We start from the raw sequence: 26935 nt of genomic DNA on the forward strand, positions 1-26935 counted from the left end.
AGGGCATCCCTCTTTTCGGTGCGGGGACATCGGATCAATATCCTCAGGTTGGTAAGTCACGTGAAATTTTATTGCGAATACTGTTTAGGGTATTACCCGCCAGTTCTTTAAAATGTGAAATTTTGGCAACCTCTACAGGGAGGGGTATAATCAACTCTAGTTCTGTAACAGGGAGTGGCTGTAAGCTTGATGCCTGTGGTCAGTTTTGATCAGGACACCAGGACTTCCACGTCATACTTAACAGTCACACCACCCTCAGCAGCGGTCCAAGGAAATTGACTGGAGTTATTCCAGTTCTGACTCTAGTATTTTCACACCTTCTGACTTTCTGCTCGAGCTGTGGTGGGATATAATTTCCATAAAACACAGCACACTATATATTGTGGAAGTTTTAACACCAGAACCAGGAATTTCAGGGTTGTTCTGCGATTAATATGTTCATCTTCAAACGTCTAAGAGTATTGTAGATTACTTTATTCCCCTCAATCAGATCTTTACTGGTCAAATGTTCTAGAATGGCCATACACTCCTGAATACACTCCAAAGGCAGCCCGATGAAGTGCACAGTGTGATTCATACTCAATCAAAATCTCCGAATCCGGTCTGAAATTGTGACTTCATTCCCACCCAGCTAGTTCACTGTGCTGTTTCTCCCAAATCTGTGATTCTATTAAGTTGAAGGGCAGTTTAGACATGAGAAATGAGTTCAGTCTAAAATTGCCATCTGCTAAATCTACACGTCCATTTTGGGTGTGAATCTGAACTTGAATTTTTTAGAACAGAATGTCAATGTTCCAGTCTTGACGCTGAATTTTCAAGTTCTGAGGGTTCCTGTGAGATGTTCTTTTGAGACATTGGTAGTCCAGTAAATTGGATCTTTCAGAGCTTTTGATTCCAGAAAGATCGTATACTAAGCACAGTTTACTAAATCTCTTCAACAAGTTTCTGTGACTTAAGCCGATGACTGCATTAAAATAAACTACAGACCATACTTTGCCTTTCTGTCCAGTAATAATAAGCATTCAGGTTTCTTGGTTTTATATTGTATACTCAGCACCTAGCACAGTATTTGGAATGTCATAGGTGTTCAGTATATATTATTTGAGTTGATGTAATGTTCCGTAAGGTGTTGGTGATTGAAGAGCATAATTTTATAGCCTTGATCACTTTCTTCATCATACCTGACAAAGTGATGGGAGATTTGCCAGCATGCGCCCTCCCCACACGGAGGTCGTTTTTATTTCATTTATTGTAGTGACTTCTCTCCATGGCCAGCAAAGTGAGTCTGTTCATATTCAGATCAGGCTTTTCACATTCCTTCTCAGGAGGTAATTAGGGATGACTAGTTTATGTATGAGGTTTTGATAACTTTTTTTTTGGTAAAAAAACCAAAAAGTTTTTCATAACCTAGGGTCAAGCAGGCTGCACTGGGCCTGAGGGAGGAAGAGACTTGAAATCCATCCAACCACTCGCGATATTTCCCCGAGATAACAGGGAGCACGGGAAGAGAAGACGGCAGGGAGAGCCTTGGGTGCGTCTACATTTAGGGGTGACTTGGAGGGGGCTGTGAGAGTTCCAAGGAGCCCCATGGGTGGGCGACTCTAGAATAGACCCCACGGTGGGAGGACCCCAGAGTGCAGCCCAGGGAGCAGACTCTTAGCAGTGACTCTCAAGCTTTTGTCACAGGTACACTGGAAAAGATATTTTCCATCAGGTGACCAGGTACAGTTATATGCGTGCATAACTGGAACAAATGTTGTAGTAGTCAGGGTGGACGGCCCCCGACATAGGATGGTTCCACCTAACAGTTCTCCAACTTGACGATTGTGCGAAAGTTGACGCACATTCTGAAAAACCGTACTTCGAATCTTGAATTTTGATCTTTTCCAGGCTAGTGCTGTGTGGTTTGATGCTCTCAGGATGCTGGGCAGCGGCCGAGGCCCGGGTCCCTGCCCACCATGCTATATCATGGGTGAGCAACTGACACTCTGTAGTGCACTGTGGTGCCAGTGTTTGGAGGCATCGTGCTTTGTGTTTTCTCATCCCCGCATGTCTACAAAATGTCCAGCTGTGTTTCCTGCTTCTGGTGAGATGGTAAGATGAAACTCAACTGTAGGCTAATGGAAGTGTTCTGAGCATGTTTAAGGTAGGCCCAGCTAAGCTATGATGTTGGTAGGTTAGATGTATTCAATGCATTTTTTTATTATTCATTTTAGAGAGGAGAGAGAGTAAATGAGAGAGAGAGAAAGAGAAAGGGGGGGAGGAGCAGGAAGCATCAACTCCCATATGTGTCTTGACCAGACAAGTGCAGGGTTTTGAACTGGTGACCTCAGCGTTCCAGGTCGACACTTTATCCGCTGCGCCACCACAGGTCAGGCCTCAGTGCATTTTTGACTTGCAGTATTTTCAACTTATGATGGGTTTATTGGGATGTAACTCCATAGTAAGTAGAGGAGCATCTGTCCCCCTTCTTCTTGGGATATATATCACCACCATTTCTTGTTCTGTTTGTGCCGCTCTATGTGGGCAGTGTTGTTTAAACAAATGCTGTTCTCAGATGTCTAAATTTACTTTAGGACTCTGTGGTGGCTTAGTCTTGTGTCAACCTGGAAGCCAGGAATTAATCAGCTACAGGCCATGTATTTTACACTCCGGAGGTTGTTGGAGGGTGCTAGGCATTGTGGCAGCTCCTGCATGGTGTCACTGATCTGCTGACTTGTCACTGATCTGTTAGCGTGAGGCAGCGCCCAGACACGCAGCAAGTCCGAGTCCTGCCAGCTTACCTGGGGGGTCCAGAGCCAAGTGTGTGCGTGGGTCTGTCGTGAACAGCTCACGCTTCTCTTGTAGGTCATGCCCAGCACCAAGGTAGGAGGAGTTGATGAGAAACAGATGTGGATTCCAGTTCTCATGATTCCAGGGACCTCATGGGCTCAGATCTTGCTTCTTCATGTCCTGCTTCCTTCTTAACTGCCTACCCGGCTACTAACCTGTAGTGACTTTAGGCTCAATACTCGACATAGTGGCAGCGGCCTGTGCAGACCATTTCACCAACTGCCAGTTACCTGTAGCCGTTGTGCTTCTCTCATCTGACCTTGACTCGTGTAATTCTCAGGAGTCATGATCTGCAGGGTGAATACTACTGCAGGTCCTTGTCTGTTTGGGAATAGGCAAGAACGTGCAACTTTTTATTTATATTTACTTTTAATCTCATCTAAAATGCCCACGTTCATGTGTACTTTAATGTAAAGTAGTTGTACTAGTAGTAAATAGATAGTAGTTTATATTAATAAAAGCTTATAGTTGTAAGTAGTTATATTTATAAATGATTATACTATTATAAGGAACATCCCTATCCCAGTTTTTTTCTGGTGTTTTTCCCCAGAGCTCTGAACCCCACTGCCTTAGAAGCAGTTGCTGACAGAGTATTGAGAAGAAGGGAGTGGTCAGTCTTGCTGCTGAGACCCCTCCTTCCCCAGAAGTGGGTTTCTGTTTACTGGAGATCACCGATGGGATGCGTGATAGTGGCGGCCATGGCCACCAAGGGCGTATTTGCCAAAGTGATAATTACACAGAGGCTTTGGCAAGTTCTAAGTGTTTTGGGGGAGAAGGGAGTGGAAGATGTGAATTCAGCTGCCCTCCAGCCACCTGCCCTGTGGGCGTGCCCAGGGCCCTCCCTAGCCACCAGCATGACTCCTATGTCCCATTTGAATATATTTTTGGTTGTTACGGGTAAAAAAAATTTTTCCAGAGACAAACTGTATTCCAGCTCAAATCATCTGCAGAAATGCTGGGAGCGATACTTCAGAGAAAATTATTTGAAGTCAGTTATCATGTAGTCTGTGAATTTCTCCAGAGCAGTATCACAGGATGAAGTAATAGACCTGGTACAAACAAGTGACATCCCATGAATTCAAGGAAGCTGAACAAAAAACCAGAATAAAAGTCTTTTTTTTTTTTCCACAGCAGTAGCAATTTCAAGTGAAAGGTGACTGAAAGTGTTTAACACCTCAACATCTTTAGACAAGCTAATTAAGAACGGAAACACGTTGTGAAGTTGTTCAAGAAATCAGTTAGGCTTCATTGTGTTGTAGTGATTTCTTTACATGGATATAGCTTGTAGAGGACTTAAATGCTTATCTATCTCTACCCCTCTCCAAAACAACACTGAGCATGTAAATACCACCTATAATTCAGAGTACATCAACTGTATCCTTTATATGTTGCTTCTTATGGCTGGAAAAGATGGAGCAGCACTAAAGTTAAGTAAGCCACGAGTCTATTGTCCTTTTTCTTTCAAGTTTGAGCCTTCAGAGCAACATATTGAGTTTTCTCTTGAGGCTGTGTCTTTTATAACATTTAAAATAGCAGGACCACAAGTTTATTTGCATTCATTTGCATGCAATCTGCATACAGCCCTACAGATGACATTGTGTCTCCTGGTGTCTTCAAAGAAATTATTTTGTTTTTTTTTTTCTTTTTTCCCCTTAAGACTGTTGATGATACTCTGTAAACCAAGAATGACATCTGGAGAATAAGAAACGGAAACAACCAAAGTCATCATACAAACGCCTCTGTTTTCATAGTGCTGTTAGTTGTCACATTTTCCAGAGACAGAAGTACTCTGGGGTATAAATATCAGAAATACTGTTAAATCAATTGTCAAGAGAGCAGTGCTCTGTTTCTTTTCTCCTTGATTGTACCAGCAGTGCCCCCATTCTGGATTGTTTGGTCCAGCACTCCTTATCTCTGTTTGTGCCGGCGTGTAAAAGATGGGTGTTTGGTGTGAACATGCACTGTGGCTTTGTGGGAAGAATGCACAAGTCTGTCTTCCTTTGGGATGACACTGGTCGTGGGACCATTGAGTTAATTCATATCTGTCCCAGTGAACTGGATGGCCATGTGGAAAGAGGCTGTGACCCCGTTCTGTAATATGAAAAGGGAAGAGAACTTGAATTTGCATGTCTCTCTTTCTGTTTTTTTTTTTTTAAGACATGGTAAGAAAATTTTGGTAAAACGACACTGTGACACAAAATTTCACAATTTACTTTTAAAAACTTATTTTGAGGAAATAAAAAGTTTCCCCTCTGTTCCTAAACTTGAACTAATATTACTTCAGCCTCTAATGCATGAGAACCAGAGAAGAAGTGAAACAGATTAGGCAAGGAATGAACTCTAGAACAGAGAATTTGAAAAGGATTAAAAAGGAGTCTGTTTCGAGTGCTTTGCTAATTGTATGTATTAGAATAAAGTAGAGACGGTTTAAAGTTACTGTAGTTAGAAGTTTATTTTGTAACACCAGTGCCTCCAGACATTAGCATTGTAGGGTGTTGAGTCAGATTCGAACTTCACAATCCAAAAGGAAAGATGCGGACTAGGTGTGGTGCGATTAAAATACAGCTGCATTTTTAAAATTCCCTACATGCTGATGTTGAAAACATTTTTCGTAGAAGTAAACATTTTTACTGAGTAGGTCTGTACTATCTCAGGTAAGAACATGTTGGATAGAGGTGATGTAGAGGTTCTCAGATAGTCCCGAAGAACATGAACAGAAAGGACTCCTTTCTGGGGATGGCAGACAAGACCTACTTTTGAAAAACAAACTTTTAAAAATTCTTTTGCCTTTCTTGGCATTTAAATCATCAATACTGATGAATGTGCTAATTGTGGGGACTTAGTGCACATCTGGGAAGCAATTTGGGAAAACATAGAGGCAGCTGAGCCTCCCTGTTGTAAACGGTCATTTGCTGAGCCCCAAGTGTAGAGGGAATATTTCAGCCTAAGGCAGGGGGTGAGATATTTGCCGTCTTTGGCCTGAATTAGTTGAATAGCTGCTTTCTTCCTCATGAGCAAAAGATATATTTTTCAGGCCCCCAAATTACTAGGAAGCTTTGAGTGATTGGGAATGAGGGCCGGGGAATTAAACTTTTTCACGAGTAGTGAAAAATAGTTTGATCAACAGCTTGGGAAACCTTGGAACTGAAGTGAACAGTTGGTTTTGGAGCTGTTGCTAGGATATATGAGAGAGGAGAGAAAAGGGGGAGAAATAAGGAGAACAAAACTACATAAATAATTGTTTAAACAATTTTTTTGGAGTGGCCTTGATTCAGTCCAAGAAAACAGTATGGGCTCTGAAAGTTGTGCAGTTTATAAAAAGGCTGTTGCAATGAACATGGGGCTGCATGTGTCTTTACGTACCAGTGGCATTGCAGCATTGTTCACGGTGGCCAAGACATGGAAACAACCAAAAAGCCCTTCAATAGAAGACTGGATAAAGAAGATGTGGCACATATACACTATGGAATACTACTCAGCCATAAGAAATGATGACATCGGATCATTTACAACAACATGAATGGACCTTGATAATATTATACTGAGTGAAATAAGTAAATCAGAAAAAAGTAAGAACTGTATGATTCCATACATAAGTGGGACATAAAAATGAGACTCAGGGACATGGACAAGAGCGTGGTGGTTGGGGGGGGAGGGGAGGGGCACAAAGAAAACCAGATAGAAGGTGACAGAAGAGAATTTGACTTTGGATGATGGGTATGCAACATAATTAAATGTCAAAATAACCTGGAGATGTTTTCTCTGAACCTATGTACCCTGATTGATCTATGCCACCCCATTAAAATTAATAATAAAAAAATAATAAAGGCCAGTTATTTTTGTGAGAAGCCAGAATTCAAGATTAGAAGGCCTTGGCTTGGACACTTCAACTCAGTGCCTCTGTGAATAGGGATAGATAGACGGACAGATAGATAGATAGATAGATAGGCAGACAGAAAGATGGATAGACTGATAGATAGATGGATAGACTGATAGATAGATAGATGGATGGATGGATAGATAGATAGATAGATAGATAGATAGTTAGATAGATAGATAGATGATAGATAGATAGATAGAATGTTAGTTCTCATTAAGAACGGGTAACATACCTAACAAGCTCACCCAGGCACTCATTTGTATTTGGTCAGAGGTGGCAAGTATATTTCATTTCCCGGATGGATGAAGACAGAAGTTTCTAGACGAGAATGGCATCATATCTCTGAGAGACTAAGATGACACTAGAGAGCCCAGGGTCTTCCTAAGGCCCTAGTTGTTGCGGGGAATAGCAGGTGAAAACTCATAAAAATAGGTTTTCAGATGAAGTTCTCGAATGTCCTGTCTCCTCTCCCTTCTGACACACACTCCAAAGGGAGCTCCCTGGTCTTTCTCAGTTGATGCAGAGGGAGTGAGCTAAGAGAACGTGTGGTTCTTGGAGAGAACTGGAGGGATGGTAAGAGCTTTGTTTCTTTGAAGCGTAAGCAAGCATCCCAGGCTAACAGAAAAGGCAGATGGCCGAGCTGAGGGCAGCCCAGTTCCCTTTGTCCTCGGAGCTGTGCAGGGACCTCCCCACTGGTGGACGCAGCTGTGGACTTGAGCCCTTAACTCAGTGGGCACTGTGTCCTCCGAGTCCTGGCTGTCAGTAGTTGGTGGTCGGAACAGATGTTTCCGTGGGAGCAGCTCAGATGCCCCCCCCCCTTCTTTTCTAAAGATTCTTCCAGTAATTTCTCCTGGCATTGGGACTGAGGTGCGTGGGGTGGGAGAGGGCCTACTCTGGGGGGAACACTGCCACCTTGGGGTTGCTCATTGCTGCCTGGCCCCTCTGGCCTTCCGGGTCTGCAGACCCCAGCTCCCTTCTCAACCTGCTGGAATTGGGGAGGGCAAGGGGGGGGGCCCTGAAAGTCGGTGTAGGGCCCATAGTCGCCACTCTTGTTGCCATTCACATGCAGGTTCACATTAAATTTGGACAGATGGTAAAGAAACAGCAGAGCCAAAAAATGGTGGGCCATTCCTTTATTCTAGCCTCGCACTGGCTGGTGAGTAAAACACACATAGAGGGAAAACACTTCCCTTTCTATTCAGGGCTCCCAAAGCCACAGACTCATCCAGGTTTTCTTAGAATCAAAGGCCCCCACCAGTCTCAGTCACCTCTGGTTCCCTATCTGCACACCTTCTCCCTTCTCTCTTGATGAACTGGCTTCTCCTTTAGCAACCTGCTATCTTGGCTTCCTTCTCCTTCTGAAAAACTACTTGGGCCCACACTGAACCCTCCTCCAGCACACATTAGCATAACAATGGCCCTTCCCAAGCAGGAAGGTAATCACAGATCACATACCTGGGTAGCGGCCATTTTTAACAATAAAAGTGAGCAAACTCAAAAATCATATTTTACAAACTCATTTGCCCAACAGCTGGGCTGGTAAGCTTGGGGTTTATTTTGTAGGATGGGTGATGGGGGTGGCATGGATCGTTCTCAGGGGAGAGACCTGATCAGATCTATGGTAGTTTAGCAAGGTCACTCCGGACGGGTCAATGGCAGATTAGGCAAAGTGTGACAGGAGACAGGAAAACCAGTTGGGAGGTTGTAGATTTCCGTGCAGTAGCTGTGTAGTTTGTGCTGTTAAGGCGAGTCAGGGCAAACCTTAGGATCATAATTTGATTTATGATGCCATAGTTCAGGAGCCTCCCCTGTAAGGTATTCTGGCCTGGCTCGCTCTTGCCCAAGGGTGACTCTGCGCTCCGGCATTCTCCTTGACTGAAGGCAGTGAAGGAGAGGCTCGTGGGCTGGCTGTCTCTGTGGATTTCCTCCCAGGCTCAGCACAGAGCCCGTCCTGACTGCAGTGATTTCCTAACTTCGACAGTAAACATGTGAAGAGCAGACCGACGTTTGTTATACTGTCTGTCCGGTCTGTCATCTCAGACAGTCAGGGACTGACTTGTGCCCAGACGTGTTCAAGTACCTCCCTGGTCCTGTAAGAGCCCTTCTTGTCCCTAGCTCTATGCTGGAGATTTTGAAGCAGTTATTGCAAACGTAGAACTTTTTACTGGTGGGAAAGGAAGTATATTTTTCTAAATCACTGCTTTTGATTTCTGTTTCTTCGTGGTGTGCTGCAAAATCAGGGAATGCAGAAGTGGTGCAGAGAGGCTCACATGCCCGGGCACAGCCTCCTGACCATGGCCTTGAATTGAGGTCTTCTACACAGGGGCTTTTGGAGAACTCCTAATTCCCAAACCTCGACTGCATCTGAGTCTGCTGTTCAGGGTTAGACGTGCTTGCTATGCGTGTGGGTTAACGTTAGTTACGTGAGGAGGCTGGCCCGAGGTCTGTAGTATGCACCTGTCTGGTGGTCTAAAAGCCGTATTTTCTCGGTTGTCTTGCTAAAATTATTTCTCTTGGTTGTCTTGGTAGGGTCATTTACTCAGACCAAAGAAAGGACACATTGGGAGGTAAAGATGAGGAGGAGGGAGACCTTTCTCTGAGTGAAGGAAGGAATGAGTAAATGACTAGAAGAAATGGCATAATTTACAAATGGATGTAGCACTTCTTTCACTTTATAGGTATGTGTTCGGGCATATATTTAGGAGTCATCTCCCCTAGAGGAAGGCTATATATAGTCTGAAACATGATCTGGCAGGGGCAATTATTAGCTAAATGAGCACTACTGTGTGCACGCAGACGATCAAGGGCTCAGTTCTAAGTGTTTTGTGGCGCCTCATTACTGCTCACTGTCACATAGGTGCCATCAGTGATTCCACTGTGGCCAGAGGTTTGAAACATGCCTACGGTCACTGAGTCAGAGGTGGGGTGGCAGCGAGCTGGGTGTGGATTCAGGAGTGTGGGCACCAGAGCCAGTTTCCGGGCACTTTCTTCAGTAAAGAGACGTGATTCCTCACTTATTTAGGCAAATTTGTGGTGTGTGCTTTTGCATCTGTACTCGGCTTGACTCCACTTTCCTGAGGGTCTCATGGGAGGGGATGGTTCAGGTATGTCCCAGATGCAGTGTTCTGCATTGGTTTCTGAGTTCTCTGGTTCCAGTCAGAGTTTCTGGGCTCTTTGTTCTGGCCTCTGAGATTCACAAAAGCTTTCCAGGTGGTTCTGCTGCAGCCATGGACCCGATGGGGCCGTAGGGAGTCTCGGACTGACATGGTGGCTCTGCCGAAGGGACTTCCCAGGGTTTCTTAGTCCTGCTGAGCAGGCAGAGGTGTGGGGTAATGGTGGCTTGGTACCACGCAGTCCCAGGCTGGAGGCCTGGCTTCTTTGCTCGCATACCCTGCCACCTTGGGGCTGTCACTCAGCTTGGAGCTACTGTTTGTCCATCTCTGCAGTGAGGAGGAAATAGATCCTGTGTCCAGGGGCTGTGCTGAACATTAGGAGATATCACCAGCTTAACCGGGCACATGTTCACCACTTAATAAATATCAGCTGTTACTATAAACGCTGTGGAGAGGGGGAGACAACATGCAGGGGGACTGACCGCCTTCGTTCTCTGCCTCTTCCTCCCCCTCAGGACGGCTCCCTGGGCAACATCGATGACCTGGCGCAGCAGTATGCAGATTATTACAATACCTATTTCTCTGACGTGTGCGAGAGGATGGAGGAGCTGCGGAAGCGGCGGGTCTCCCAGGACCTGGACGTGGTGAGTGTGTGGCACTAAGTTTGGGATACAAAATTTAGATCCCGAAAGCGTTAACCTAGTTCTGCACATAACAGACTGCATGCGTATTGGTGGAGCTATATGATCAGAACTTTGTATTTACTAAAAGATTTTATATTTTTCTTTAACTTAAGGGGAAAGATGTTTTACTATTGGCCTGTATGTCCCTACTACCTTTTTCTTGACTTTTAAGCCCAAAGGGTGTCTAGGCTAGTTTCATTTTCCCTCCCTCCCTTCCTCCCTTCTTTCCTTTCCTTTTGCTTCTTCTCCTTTTTCTTCTTTTAGAAATACAGTAGTATTTCAAGAAGCAAGAGATTACCCTCATCTCCCACCCAGCAATAACCATGTTGGTATTTTAGCAGATCTATGTTCAGTGGTTTTCTGGGACATTTTTGTATCAGAAATTCTTGCTTATTTTTTTCTTAATATTTTACTATCGTTCTTCCATGTCATTAAGACCTCTTTATAATCACCATTTTTTAATTACTGCATTCTCTTCTCACTCAGAGATACCGAAATCCATTCGGTTTGGTTTGTAGAGATTTTTGTGTGAATGCTGAGTGGAGCGTTTGAGCTTGCCCGTGAGAAACAGTGACGGAATAGCTCAGGTGCTCTCTGTCATTGTGGATTTATGGTTTTCTATTGAAATTTCCGCATTATTAATTGAAATTTACTGCATATCTTATACCTGAATTAATTTCACTGTGGGGACCTTCTGACCACGTTGGGAATGGGAGGCAGAAGATGAGGCTCCATCCTCCATGCCTTCTTATCTGAATCACCCCCCTTTTTTGACCATTTTTTATCTACCAAGACTATGTGGATCTGTTTTAAAATAAATCTTTGGAATGTGAGTCTTTAAAAAAATACCTTTGAAAACTGCTGTTTCAGTCAAGTCCTTTAAAAAAAAAAATCTATAAATATACATATAGTAAGAATTAAAAAAATAGTAAGTAGGAACAGATAATTCTTTTGTTAATAATGCATTTTATGTTACAAAGGATCTGTTACATAAGGGACCCAACAAGTGGTGTCGGCTCCACAGCTGTGTATTATATAAGCAGACGCCGTCCATTTCCGCCTGAGTAAGAGGGCCTTTTCAGGCGCTTTAATTTCTTTTCGTTATTTGGGTCATGAGTAACATATCAGGACTGTCAAATAATTATTGATTCTCTTTCTTTTTTGCTCACTGACTTAGCACTTGGCAGGGGTGGGAGTTAGTAGAAGAGTCGATTGAAGTTTCAGAAGCTTGAGTTGAGGGCAGTGAGGAGCCTGATACCATGGCCCGGGCAGACACGTGGGCGTCTTTGTTGCCAAGGGCTTCTTTCCTATAATTTTGTCTCCTGGCTTGTGAGCTGCAGGGTTATTTTCTTACTTTCCTCTAAAGAAAGTCATGTTAAGCAGCAAAATGACTCCTTTGTTCCCTTTAAAATTAATTAGGCTCTCCTGTTGGGGGCATCGTTAATGAACAAAGACTTAACCTTTTGCCAAGATTGCCACAGAACGCCTTAAAATGTTGCACTGAATTCTGAGTGTTGCAAGTTTGACCCTGGATGATAGTCTGCTAGCGCTCTCTGTGGCCTCCTTGGACATTTCACCATGCAGGGAAATGGTCCCACGAATTGGTGGTGGTCCTTGCTACAATGCTCAGCTGCTCTCCCCAGAATTCCCGCTGGGTAAGAATGAGGGTGACCATTAGCATCCTAATGCGTCTGGGAACCTCAGAAGGCTGCTTCCAGGTAGGAAAGGAAGCGTGTCAGGCGTTGGGATAGACAACACCTTCCCTATGTGACAGATGGGCCTAATTTGGTGCGCTCTGGTCCAGAGCCACAAAAGGCGGCCCAGGGAGGAAAAACACCGCACGCGCTTAATTAGTTCTCATCAAAGGTGCTAGGATGTGGTGGTGGGTAAAATGGATGGGAGCTAATTTGAGGCAGACCGGGGACTCTGTTCATCCTATAAACTGTGGTTAGGGAGAAAGTAAGCTCCCCAGTCAGCATGTGTATATTCTCTTTCTATGAGATTACAGGCAGGGTGTGCAGTTAAAGGGAGGTCTGTAACCGGACAAGACCAGGGTGGGTGCCCTGTGATTCACGTGTCATTCACATGGCCCTGGAAGCTACATGTATCGTTAGTCAGCCTGCAGGTCATCACTATTCAGGCCATGGGTACTTAATGTCGGGTTCCCTCTGAAGGTTGTGAGCTGATCACAGATTGAGACCTGATGAGAACTCAGTTTTCTTGAAAAGTTATAACTTTCAGTCCATAATATTTCCTTTTATTGCATCAGCTTTCATCTATATTTCTAGAGTTTGAGTCCTGCATTGGACAAGTAGACAAACTTCTCTGCTTGGCAGTTGTAGCAACTTCAAGTCCGGGGACCTGCAGCTTAATGCTGTAAACAGCCTCGGTCAAAGCTGAAATGTGAGGGTTCATGGAGAAGAAATAATCCCACCAAAAGCACTGAGAGGAAATAATAACCTATCAGGAGCCTAAGACATTTTAGAGGGAAAAAAGGAGCGTTACGTTTGTTTTATCTGCTGTAGAAAAAGTCATTTAGAGGCAGTAGAGTATGGAGAGTTTGGGGGGGGGGGGGTTAAATCGGTTTTATGACTTTGTTGTGTTTTTAAATCCTGTTGGATGTACTTTGGGGGTTGAGGGGATATTCTGTAGACAAAATAGATACTTAAATATTTGTGTTTTGGCTTTAAAACGTTCTAAAATACATTCTCCTTAAGAGCTAATTACATGTCCACTGGAGAATAAACAAACCAACAGGACAGCCTGCCCACAGAGATGCTTGACTTAACCCTGAAGAATAAAGGGTTTTGATAATTATGTTAGTAATTAACTTTCTGGACTGAATAGCAAGCTACATTTCCAGTGCCCAATCACCCAGCTCCGGATTGGAATCAAGCACTTCTTTGATAAAGTGTTTTGGGGGCCAGTTAGTTTAGATGAAGGCAACAGAGTACAGATGGGTGGAAATTCAACGGTATAAACAGGAATTATGATTTAGATGGATAGGTCTGGTGAGAGGTTTTACTTAGCGCCAAAGGGCCCTCAAGAACCGGCGTGTCTGCACCGCAGCCTTGGCCTCTGCGGGGATTGGATCATTAGTGCTTGTGAACAGCAGGGAAGTCGCCCGTGTTCCACACATTTGGCACATGCCTGAGCACTGTGTGCATTTTTGGCTGGAAGAAGCTGCATTTGGAAATGACAGCAGCTTTTCAAGTCTATAATGGGGCCCATCTCTAGTGATGCTAAGTCTGACATCTGTCAAAGTCACACCATGGCCAGGAAATGGACACGCACAATGTGGCCATATCAGCGTCCTCAGCATCTTTGAGGTCAGCTCCGCACAAGTTTGTGCCCCAATGGAGAGGTCCCTGCTGCTAGTGGTACCCTGTTGGTGACTTTGGCTGAAGCCCACCTTGGATGCTGTATCAAGCCATGATCACATCTGTGTGGGCACCAGGAAGTGACAGCCCACGCGGAGACCCACCAGGTCTCTTAGGACCAGGGATGTAAATGAAAATATTGCCTAGTACTACAGAAACATGTGATATCAGAGCCATTGCCCATGGTGGAGGAATGATTCTGGAGTGTAATTTTTGTTTCGTGCTATTTTCAGGATTTAATCTTTCCAGATCCAATCCTGGGCTCAGTAAGAGGCCTGAGAGTGGTGTCTGTCCTAACGGGTGGTGAATCTCAGGCTCCTTCAGACGTGACTAGTCCCACTGCAGCCCCAAGCCGAGGTCCCAGCCTACGGACTTGCTGCTGTGGCAAAGGCTGTGGGAACCACTGCTGGGAAAGAGGCTGGGGGTTCAATGGACTTGGGTTCAAATCCGGCTGTTGCATTGAGCTGGCAAGTTGTGTAACTTCTCTAAGCCTCGGTTTCCTCATCTATATCAATGAGGGTAGAAGTATCTCAGAGTGACCACGAGGATTCAATGAGGAAACTGCGATGAAGTTCCTGGTAGATCATTGTAAGTGACTTGGAACTGTTCATGCCCTTCCCTTCCCTTCTGCTTCTGGTCCCGAAACTCCTGTAGTGATGCGGGAGAGGGTCTGTTACTTGTTAGTATTTATTCATATTAATTGTTAATGTTAATATTAAGTTGTTAATATAAAATTCATTCATATCCATTCCCATGAGTGCGGAGGTTTTTTTGTTTTTGTTTTTAGCTTTTATTTTGGGAAATTTCAAACCGCTATAAAGATCAGAATATACCAAGCTTCCTGTGTCTCTGCCTCAGCTTCAACACTTAACCAGATCTTTACTCCTAAGGCCTGCGGGATTATTGTTACTTTTCAAAATTTACTCTTTTGTGATGTGACGTTCGCATATTGAAATGCTCAAGTCTTAATCCTAGGATTGTGTCACATGCATATGTCCCGCCCGCCCCCCTCCCCCCCCCCATCGCCCCTCCAACCTTCCCACCGGTCCCTTCTCAGTAAGTCCTGCTTGGAAGGCAGATATTTGTGTTGGTCTCTTTTAGTCACTTCTGTATTCCAGCAAAGACAACAATGCATGACACATAGCAGGTGCTTCATCAGTGTATGTTGAATTCATTTATGCCTGTGATTATTTAAGAATATTTAATGACTGTTGGCCTGACTCTGACACTTTTCAGAAACACAGATAAAGATGTATTCTTTATTTACAAAGGGGTCACAGTGGGGGGAGGGGCAGGTAGACAGACCGTTAAAATGCTGTGCAGGAACACAAAAAGGAGAGCCCTGACCTACTTTAGGAAAATCAAAGAAGGCTTCCTGAAAAAGGTGATACCAAGGCCCATTCATAAAGAACGTGGAAGATCCACCTGGTGGGGCAGGGTGGGGACAGTGCAGAGTAATTTAAGGCAAAAGTCACAGTTTGTGAAAAGGTCAATAACTGAGAGAAAAAAATGTAGCTTTTGTGGTTCATTGAGAGGTTTATTGTGGCTGGAGCCTCAGGTATAAACCACCCGCTGCAAAAAGTTACATGCTGTTCTTTCACAGGCCCTTGGATCATTAATGGTATTAAAAAAAAATAAGATGTTCTGATTCATCGCCATTCAAGACAAAACAAAAATAATTGCCATTTCACAATAGTGGATCTGCTGAGCCCGGATGGACTTGTGGTTTCGCATAGACAGTGCAAACATCGTCTCCGGGTTCTTGTTTGTTTACTGCTCTTTTGTTATACGTTGCCTTAAGTGACCCATGTGGAAAACAGGTTTCCTGTACCATTGAGCTCCTAGAATAGTCAAGGAAAGAAGGAAAGCAAGGCTGCCCCCACCTTGGTGTTGAGGTGCAAGGTGCTCACAGGAAATGCTGGAATATTCCAGGCTCAGGCGGAAAACTCCCGGAGTTCTTATTCTCACTATCCGCAGGATAAGAATGTGGGCTCTGTTGCAAATGGTCTTGTGTTTAAATATTCGACCGCTAAAGCCCAGTCGTTGCTCTGAAGGGCATTTGTTTTTATTTCATTTCATTTTGTCTGAACTGACATTATTCGCTAGCTTTGGGCTACTGTTGATTTGCAGATTGCAATCAGAAACAGTGGGCATTAGATGGTGAGTCTGAACTATATTCTACTGTGGGATTCACACACTCGATGTCAAAATACACTGAGGCATTATGTCTTCAGCCAGATGGCAATACAGCTCTCTGCTCATGGCTTCTCTCAGACAAAGTTCCATTTGTAGTCAAATGGCCAGTCCCAATTTAGTCAGCATTTTTTCATACATTGCACCGCGTTAACATGGACATAAACAGATCTCTTGGTTGCCAGATCTGATCTTGGCATCCCACGCTTCTTAAAATGAAGAAGGTTTTTTATTAGACTTACAATCAAGTTAGGTGTGTTTTTCTATCCTCGTGAGTTTAGAGACGTCTGTAGACTGTTTGCACGGTGATGGAAGCAAACAGATGATATGTGTTACGTGTGATATCATAGTCTCTGTGCGAGGTCTCCGTCACGTTTCTCAAATATGGTTCAACTACATCAGCTTCTTTCTCTGTTTTTGCTCCTGATCCTGAGCATTTAGAAATGACTGATCTGTGTTTGCTTGTGGTGATAAAACACAATATGCCTAAGGGAATACAAACCAAAATAGTATCCTACTTACAAGGCACCTGCTTCCATCAAGGGGAAGAGCTGAGCCTTGTAGTGGTTTTCATTACATACAACAGAGAGAGTTCCTAATTGTTAATCAAATTGACAGTAACTAGGAGGAAAACCAAAGAATTAAAAAGCAAAAGAGGCCTTGTTGATGACAGAAGCTGGGCTTGTCCAGGGCTGGGAAGGGGCGAGGAGTTTCTGTGTGGGGGTCAGCACTGCCCAGAGTTGAATGCGGCCCCAGCCAGGTGCCTCTTCTGAGCCCTGGAATATTAAAACCATGTTACCAAAATGTGACGCCATCTAATTGTTTATAGTTTAACAAGTACTGAACATTCTTTACACAGGAGATTACAGTGTAATTTATTTGTGCTAATCACAAACCAATTACAGGCTATTTAAACATCGTACATTGTAGTAAACTAGAGGCCTATATTGTCTCAATAGGAGATGAAATGTGAAGGACTGTGATGAATGTTTGTGGATTTTCAGGCCCAAAGAGTGGGGCGGCATCTACAGTGTCATTTGATGATAATGTCAAAAGTCCATAAACCTGGGGACTTTGATGAAGACTGAGTGGCCCAGGCCGAGTCACCCACCTGTCCTCCAAGGCCTGTCTTGGGGGCAGCAAAGGTTAGGCATCTGAAATGGGTTTAGGCAGCTACATTCTGGGTCCAGATGGGAAGTCACTTGGGGAAGGGCTGCAAGAACTTGCAGGGGCTGCTGCACACAACTGACTACATAGATCTATATTTTATAGGTTCTTTTTATTGATTTTAGAGAGAGGAAAGGAGAAAAAGGGAGAAGCATTGGGATGTGCCTAGACTGGGCAAGCTCAGGGTTTCGAGCTGGCCACCTCCACAGGCCACGCTATAGGCCCATATTTTAGAGGTATTTCTCAGCACAGATTCTATGCTCTAAAATGACTAAGGAAGGAAAGAATTGAGCCCCAGAACACAAGCTTTTTCTTGTCACCTTTTCTTAGAAGATTATTATACTCATTTCAGAAGGTGTTGTTTTTTTTTTAAATTTAGAGCTGCCTTTTCATTCACTTGGAAGTTTTGAGAATTTTATTTTAAATAGAAGAAAGCAAAATGGTAAAATGTTTATCTTTCATTGTTCAATACAGTTAGATCAGTTATACTTCCTGCAGCTTTTCCACCATTCCGTGTCTGAAAGGACACAGAGGAACCAGTGTGGCAACTGGAAGAGACGGCGCAGTAACCTCAGAGCACAGCCATTGCCTCTCCGTTGTTGTACTGTGTTCCTCACTGTAGAACGTCTGAATCTAGTGCCTCCCCTCCCCCCTCCCCCATGTCAACCTGTGTGTCAGAGGTAGAGGCTCAGTGTATCCACTCTAGCAGCCATGTTCAAGTTCGGCTCAGGAGTAACCCCGTTTCTCTGCTTTTGACGATTCTGAAGCTTGAGCATAAATCCCTGAGAATCTTCCTGTAATTATTTAGAGAATGAAGATGTTTGAAATTTGTGCCACAGCAAAAGACCATCCGTCTCAGGGGCCCCAGCCGAAGCTGATGGAGTGTAATAAAAAATAAATCAAGGGCGAGTCCAAACCAGATTGGAGGCATGTCATGAATATTCGAGAACATCTGGATGCGTTTGTGGGAGGGTGTGCCATTCTGTTAGCACGTGCGACAGCGGACACATGTCTGCTTAACAAAGATGTAAAGGGGAAGACAGATTTCCATCTGTGACTTCAAAGGGTATTTTTGGTTTGTAAGGGTCTGCTCTGACTGCTCGGGGTGTGTGTGTCACTTGTACTAGATAGTCCTTTGATTGCTTTCATCTCTCAGAATCAGTTTTGGTATTCTATCTGAATTCTTCATCACGGTCAGACATTTGACTCATGGAGATTAAACCTTTCTGTTGAAAGGGGATTGTTCAACTGAGAGAAGTCTTCCTGTTTAATATTTCTGGTGCATCTTGGAAACACTGGCAATATTATGATAATTACCAGTTAAGCTATCTGCATCACTGATCACCCGGACAATATAACATGTGTAAGACTCAGTGTCTTTTCTGCCTTATGACCTCAGGTGACTGTCAGTAACTAAAAAGGGAAGGGAAGGTATGAGGGGGCCATAGTAATAACTGTACTGATAACTGTCAATAGTAACATATAAAAGAAATACATTGGCGTTGATGAGGCATCCACACCCACCTTCTTTAGTTCTCTTAACCCTGTGAGATGGATATGAGGAATCTCATTATTTCAGTTGGGCAGAGGTGGAAATTAATGCTCCCACTGGGAGGCCGTGTCACCAGGTGGGGGAGACCTGGCTGCACCCCCATCTTCCTGGAGGGTCACTTGCAGATGGGGATGGCAGTGGCTTCTTCATCGGGCCACTGTAAAGGTTAAATAAGATCAGGTAAATAGGACACTGCAGAGTTCTTGGGCACATGCTAGAGTTCAATGAATATTTATAATAAATGTTATTATTATTTATAATTAAACTATTGATAAGCATAGTAATAATGAATAATAGGATTTGTTAGAAGTCAAATAGGTAGCTGGTATCTGAGAGAAGATTTGAAACAGGTGAGTCAAGGCCACATCTCCGAATCCCTTCCCACTACCCGCTAACCTTGCATTCTTCTCTCAGGAGATTTCTCGGACCCTCTTCCTTCCCACTGAATCTTTTTTCCCTCCAGTAACTCTTGATCACAGATTAGTTTATGTGTTTGGACAATACGATGTAAAAGTGTAACATTCTAAATCATAGTGCAATATAAAATAATTTTTATTATATCAATTGCAATGATGCACTCATTATTTAGAAAATGGAAAGAATACCCCACAACATTTCTTTTTTTTTTTTGTATTTTTCTGAAGCTGGAAATGGGGAGAGACAGTCAGACAGACTCCCGCATGCGCCCGACCGGGATCCACCCGGCACGCCCACCAGGGGCGACGCTCTGCCCCTCCGGGGCGTTGCTCTGCCGTGACCAGAGCCACTCTAGCGCCTGGGGCAGAGGCCAAGGAGCCATCCCCAGCGCCCAGGCCATCCTTGCTCCAAAGGAGCCTCGGCTGCGGGAGGGGAAGAGAGAGACAGAGAGGAAGGGGGGGGTGGAGAAGCAAATGGGCGCTTCTCCTATGTGCCCTGGCCGGGAATCGAACCCGGGTCCCCCGCACGCCAGGCCGACGCTCTACCGCTGAGCCAACCGGCCAGGGCCCACAACATTTCTTAAAGTAGACGTGTAAAGTCTCCTCAGGCCCACTTATGAAGGATAGGAGTTCTAAATGGTTGGGTTTTAAATAGCTTTCTGGAATTTCACATTTTTTTTTTAATCCCTTCTCTCTTAATGACTTCATCTCTTTCTCTCTCTGCATTCACTCTCACATACAAACCTCTGTGATGTTTTATTTTTCTGGCATATTAGAAGCAGTAAATTAAAAGAGAGTTGATTGGTTGCTAGAGGTAGTCATCTGATAGTGGTAAAGATGTTAGCAGAAAATTTTAATAGTAGATTGAGGAATTTGAGAAGCTCAACAACCTGGATTATTACTGTATTCTCCCATGTATAAGACTCACCCTTTCCTGAAAAATTTGGCGGCTAAAAACTGGGTACGTCTTATACAGTGGTTGTATATTTTTAAACTTTCATTTCCTGCTTTTTCACGCTTGTTTTGACAGGGATGAGGAGTTGAATGAATTTTATGACAAATAAAACTTAAGTTCAATAACTTTATGTAATACTTTTTTTTCCCAAAAAAATTCGGGCCGAAAAATTAAGGTACATCTTAAACATGAGAGTGTCTTATATATGGGGAAATACGGTAATACCAGGGGCAAGCAACATAGGTTCTATGGGCAATCTTAAATTTAGAGGAATCTGTTATATCTTTCCCTACATTGTTGTAGAAGACAGGATAATAGACTTCAGAAGAACTCCATTCAAGAAGGCAAAATAAAACAAAAAGTAAATTAAATAAAATACTAAAATGAGTAAATAAAGTAAAAATAAAAATCTTACTCTTTTACCTGTATAGCCTTGTCTTAAAAACTCAGTTTAATAGAATAACGCAGTATTAGAGGGTTATTATAATTTTAGTGTATATATGATGTAAATACTATTTTAAACATAGCCAAGTGATGGCATGTGGTAATCTCCCCCAAAATCAGTGCAAGGAACTGATAAAATCAGCAAATAAAAACAACGCTTCCTGGTTTTTTGTTGTGTTTCAGTAACGTGGAGTCATGGGGAAGTTACTGGTAACAGGAAATAGATGAGCGTCCTTTCAGGAAGCTTAGGTTGCCGTGGAACAAAATAGCTGAGGATAAGATTGAATTAGTCATATTCGTAAGTGGGTGCTACTGAACTGCCTACCCTACAGCAAATTCTAGATGGCCCTCGGTTTGCGTAGACACACAGTAAGCACTGGGACAATAGAAGAGGTAAGAGATGGGAATCGTGTTGCCTGGCAGGGTTAGTTGAACTGGTCTGCAGGAGCCAGCCAGGTCCTTTGGGTTGGGGTCAGGACTCGACAACGTAAATCAAGTGCAAGGCTAGTTTGTTAGTATTTGGGACAAGACCTTGTATAATTGCTCGGCTTACTCTGTGCCATAAACTGGACCAACAGAAGTAAACAGCTGAGGTTTAGATGAATTTAACAGGGCTGGACTTCTGAAGGGCATTTATAGTTGGATAATGCCAACTATAGTAATAACCAAGATTACGTATTTTTTTTTTCCAGGTGGATATTGTCTTTTAATTATCTACCACAGCTAACTGTGTTGTTGAGAAAACATTTACTGGATATCTAGGATGTGAAAGTACATCATATGTACGTTGTGTGTCAGGTCAGGTCTGCATTCCTACCCAAGCACATCATGAAACCAGCAACCTTGGGTTGAGCCAGCGACCTTGGGGTTGAGCTGGTGACTCTGGGATCTAGCCCTCCTGGCAACGCTGGGATCAAGCCAGTGACCCCAGGCTCAAGCCAGTGACCCTCTCTGGGTAACACTCTATCCATGGTGCCACTGGCCAAGGCAGGTAGTGTCCATTTTGAACATACACCCGCATTTTAGTCAGATGTAATTTTATTTTAAGGATCATGTTTTCTTCTTTCTTTTGACTGGGATTGTCACCCTATGCACCTCAAAGAAGACTTCTGAAGGATTTCCTTAGGAGGCTCAGGGTAGATACTGCCGCTATGAGTGAAATCTGTTTCTGAACTGCAAGAGATTAAAAAAAAAAAGTCATAAATAAATACAGATGGCACATGTTGTCTTAATTTGTTGCATTATGTTAATGGTACTGTTTGTATACAGATTCCTAAATTCAGTGCTCAAGCTGAGAGAGAGGTGTCCGCTTAGCACCCAGTGAAGAAGGCAGCTGGCCTGTGCCTGTCACCTTCTAGGAAACTTATGAGTGATTATGGAGCTTGAGTGCCAAAGGGGTAGCTTGAAGGGATCCAGGTAGTCAGGGAAGGACAGGTCCCCTAGGGCAGTGGTCCCCAAACTTTTTTGGGCCACGGACTGGTTTAATGTCAGAAAATATTTTCACGGACCGGCCTTTAGGGTGGGACAGATAAATGTATCACGTGACCAAGACAAGTGTCAAGAGTGAGTCCTAGATGGATGTAACAGAGGGAATCTGGTCATTTAAAAAAAATAAAACATTATTCAGACTTAAATATAAATAAAACGGAAATAATGTAAGTTATTTATTCTTTCTCTGCGGACTGGTACCAAATGGCCCATGGACCTGTACTGGTCCGCGGCCCGGGGGTTGGGGACCACTGCCCTAGGGGACTGGCCAGACAATGCCATGTTTGGGAATGTCACTGAAGGCAGAGGGATGCAGGAAGGGTCAGGGGGATAGGCCCTCTCGGGTCTAAGAAAACATTGTTCGTAACAGGGATGGCACTGAAGAGGGTTCAACCATTTTAGTTTTGTTTAGCTTTTCTTTTTTTTTTTTTTTAGTTTAGTGTAAAATTATTTTTTTAAATGACTGTAGTAAAATAGATAACATTAAATTTAGCATCTTAACCATGTTAAGGGTACATTGGTTATTAACTAAATGTTCGGTTATCAATGTAAGTAGATAATAAGCAAATAGCAATATTGAATTTAAACATTACCGGTTTTCAGTTTTTGCTAAAATGAACTCTCAACTTCAGCTTTGTTTTCTCAGAAGTGTCGGAAATGCTGTGAAAACTGCTGTCCACATTATAATAAGAGAATTAGAAAAGAACGAGACAATCAGAGAAGGGAGGCATTTTCATATCAGCAAAATTTAGATTAGTATAGATCTCAGAGTTGTCTCTATAAACTGAAGTCGGCATTTAAAGCCAAGGAACGAGCAGTTTTCTGTGCCTTTCAATGAACTGTTGTTGGAGACCGTCGTGAAACCTACAGCCAATGACCCAATCTGGCCACTTTCACCACAGACCTTCACGGAACACACGCTTAGCTCGACACGAATACCCGTACTTCCCCTTCGAGACCCCTGTAGCAGACCCCTGGGATGTGGCAGTTGGAGATTGCGAGCGCACCTATGGCAGAGCAACAGTTTAGAGAGGGCTTCGTAGTGGGATGGTAATGAGTACTCACCATGAGAAACTGCTCAATATTGAGGTAGGTGTATTTTTATAAGAAAAGGGCAGGGCTGTGGAAGGCAGTGGTCATGGTTATCTTTTTCATGGTTGCCTATCTCAACCGCAAAAGAAATTACTTACAGTCTAGAATTGATATTTATTTTAGAAAATTCTTAAAAGTTCTCAGTCGGTTTCTGGAGACCAGAGTTAGACCTTTACGTGAACCGATCAGCCCTATTGTCCGCATTACTGTTTTCTCTCTAGGACAGTGTTAATTATAGGTTACATTCCATAGCTACGGAAACCTCCTGAGGTAATAAATAACCAATCACATTGCTTTAGAGATAAGTCGGCGCTCCGTCTAAAGTGGGCCAGCTATGAGAAGACCTCCTTATAGACCAATGTCACACACTGTAGTGTCACAAGCTACCTAGAGGTATAATATAAAGCTTTGCCTGCACATTTGTGAGCCGGACATAAAAATTGCCTCCCTGACCTGTATTTTTACTTAAGCAATTTCATATATTTTAGTTAAATATAAAATCCTGTCACTCGGGCAGTCACTAAATATTGACTGAGTACTTTATTAGGTGCCCTGGGTTCCGAGAGGTATGCAGTATAAAATTTTTTTCCACAAAATAAACAGTCACGAAATATTAGACGCAAAGATTTTATGGAGTTTAGGATTATGCAGTTACATTCAGTCAACATTTATTGGTGCCTGACCATGTGCTAGGCTGTATCTAAAACTGTATAGAATACAAAATATGGAATAAAAAAAATGTCATCTGGGTTTTTAGTAATTTTCTCTGTAAAATGATCAGATTAGTATAAAGCTGGAAATCCCCTTAAAATTCCATTTGAAATTTATTGACTGTAATGGGAATATTTGTTGAAGCTTCTATACAAGCTACATCCTTTGTGGATTTTCCAGTAGATTTTCAAATTCTTAATCTCCACTTGGGCGTAATTCATGTTATATAACTCCTTCATGGCCTGTGGCTAGACTATACGTTGATACTTAGGACAGGACTTGTTATGGCTTGTATTTGAGGTGTTAAGAAGCATAGATGTCTGACTCACAGTGTTTCATGGTGTTTAAGCAGAGGTGGATTAAGGTTGGTTGAGGCCCCGGGCACAGAAGAAAATATTGGACCCCTTAAAAAGAGAGAGAGAGAGACAGGGAAAATAAAAATTCATGTTAACCATATTTTTAAATAATAAAAAATGTCATGTAGTGTTAATGTTAAAATTGCACATAGGAAACCAAACTTGGTGTCATTATAAAAAAGCATCAAGTTGGGGTTTTGCGGGACCCATCAGAAGTTGGGGCCCAGGGCACATTCCCTGTGCGCCTGCCATTAAATCCGCCTCTGTGTTTATGAGGGTTTCATTTTTGCAAGTAAGAGGGATTATTTTGGCTAGACTTACTCTGTTCTTGCAGTACAAGCAGGTATCAACTTGGGGGCTGGCACTTTGAGTTAAGGATTCCTTAGTATGTGACATTTACACTTAAAGCATTCATGAATGAAAGGGGGAAAATGTTGTAAAATGATACAATGAAGTATTTCTTATCTGATTTTTAGACAGCTTTGTAACAGTTACTTTAGTGTGCAATGAGTCCCAAAGGCTAGAATACTATATCACCATGTATAGAGGGAAAGACTCATAGGATAATTACTGTTGGAGAAAAGAGAGGTGTTTCTTAAAGCAACTCAGTGATTCTGAGTAATCTCTGTTTTTATTTTTGTTTTTTTTTGTTTTGTTTTGTTTTTTTTGTTTGTTTGTTTTTTTGTTTGTATTTTTCTGAAGCTGGAAATGGGGAGAGACAGTCAGACAGACTCCCGCATGCGCCCGACCGGGATCCACCCGGCACGCCCACCAGGGGCGACGCTCTGCCCACCAGGGGGCGATGCTCTGCCCCCTCCGGGGCCTCGCTCTGCGGTGACCAGAGCCACTCTAGCACCTGGGGCAGAGGGCAAGGAGCCATCCCCAGTGCCCGGTCCATCTTTGCTCCAATGGAGCCTTGGCTGCGGGAGGGGAAGAGAGAGACAGAGAGGAAGGAGGGGGGGGGGTGGAGAAGCAAATGGGCGCTTCTCCTGTGTGCCCTGGCCAGGAATCGAACCTGGGTCCCCCGCACGCCAGGCCGACGCTCTACCACTGAGTCAATCAGCCAGGACCTCTCTCTGTTTTTAATAAGGAGACTCTATAGGGAAATATTTATCATTTTGGAAACTGTGAACCTGCTGTATGTATTGATTTCTTACCAAATGCAGAAAACGTAACTAATTTGAGGATTTGAGCTGCTTTAGTATTAGTGTGAGTCATGTTTGGGTGTTCAAGGGAGCTTAGTTTCAGGTGAGTTAGTGAGATGAACTTGCAGAGTAGGTTGTGTACATATTGTCGAAGCCTTAGAATGCCGGCTTAATAGTTTTCCATTGTTCTTTTGTTGAAAGGAAACTTATGGAAGTGTCTGATTAGGAGAATGACATGAGATGGATGTTCTTGGGAAGTGTGATTTATTAAAAGCACGTTTGATGATTTGGGAGGAGGAAGGGTGTTTAGAAGGCCCTTGCTACAGTCCAGATGAAGGATAACAAAAGCCCGAGCAAAGAGGTAGGCGCAGACGTGGAAACGAGGAAACAGGTGCAAGAAACGTGCTGGAGGAATTTAGAACATGGTTGAACCTGAGGAAAGGACAGGGATGAGTGGAGGTGCTGGAAGGGCAGTGTGGCTGTTAACAGAAGAGAGAGGGGAGGCTGGGTGAGGGGAGAGCAGGAGCTCACTTTGTAATACGTAGAGACGGAGGTCCTGTCTGGGCATTCTTGTGGACCCATACAGCCAGGGACTGAAGAATGGTGGCCTCTGACTTAGAGAAGCAACTGGAGTGAGAGAGACGCATTTTCAGACGCAGCCATCATTGTCTTCTTAACACTTACCTTGATGTACGCCTTAAATGAGTGGGTCAGTAGGAGGTGAATGGAGGCAGTGGGTATATTCATTTAAGAAGTTTGATCTTTGACTCTGAAGGAATGGATGCAATGAATGTGTAGAGAATTTACCTCCCTCCCTCCCTCCGTCCCCCTCCTTCCCTTTCTTCTTTCTTCTTCCTACAAACAAGGAGGGTTGAACATGGTCCAGGAGGGTTCAACATGGTCGTATGCCAAAAGAAAGAGAAGAAACAAATTATGATGAATGAAAAACAAATATACAGTGAATTGCCCTTCTCTTTTTTATCTTTTTTTTGAAGTTTGTGTAAAATCAGTTGCACAAAGGGTGGCCTTCCATCGGTGGAGAATGAATAGTATGTAAGCCTCGGTGACTTTGCGACCCTCCTTCTGCTGGACCATGTCATTAAAGTGGGTGGGACAGCAGGCCCAATTCATCCCGCAGCGTTTGCCTCTGTACTTTTGTCACTGTACTCTTATCTCAAAGGAGATGTAATTGTGTGAGGACATGGAATACCAGATACTACTAAATAGAATACCAATACAACACCAGATAACTAGGTTTGAGATGCCAGAGGTGCCCAGTATCAGGCTATAAGGCACAGTCATAAAGCATGCAATGGAACAATTTCTAGAGTGTTCCTGAATATGTGTGTGTGTGTGTGTGTGTGTGTGTGTGTGTGTGTGTTCATGGTGGCCTTTTGTTGGCTGCAAATAGTTTTAGGAGGAAATTAAATGTAGGAGACTCTTAGGCAATAGACAGAGTGATTCAGGGTGAGTTTAGGAGGAGGCAGATGGGAATAGAAATCCTGGCATTGCCACCAACAAGCTATGT

At 43.5% G+C, this 26935-nt stretch overlaps 1 protein-coding gene across 3 annotated transcripts in view; it reads left to right on the forward strand.

Annotated features, from left to right (window-relative positions):
- Positions 1-26935, forward strand: part of SASH1 (SAM and SH3 domain containing 1) — a 333081-nt gene that overhangs the window by 189208 nt on the left and 116938 nt on the right. For all 3 annotated transcript variants that reach the window (XM_066248582.1, XM_066248579.1, XM_066248581.1), the window contains exon 2: positions 10341-10469. In XM_066248582.1, coding sequence (XP_066104679.1) covers positions 10341-10469 — 129 coding nt within the window. The remainder of the gene's footprint in view (positions 1-10340; positions 10470-26935) is intronic.

The sequence above is a fragment of the Saccopteryx bilineata genome, chromosome 12, assembly GCF_036850765.1.
Source record: "Saccopteryx bilineata isolate mSacBil1 chromosome 12, mSacBil1_pri_phased_curated, whole genome shotgun sequence".
Lineage (NCBI taxonomy): Eukaryota > Metazoa > Chordata > Mammalia > Chiroptera > Emballonuridae > Saccopteryx > Saccopteryx bilineata.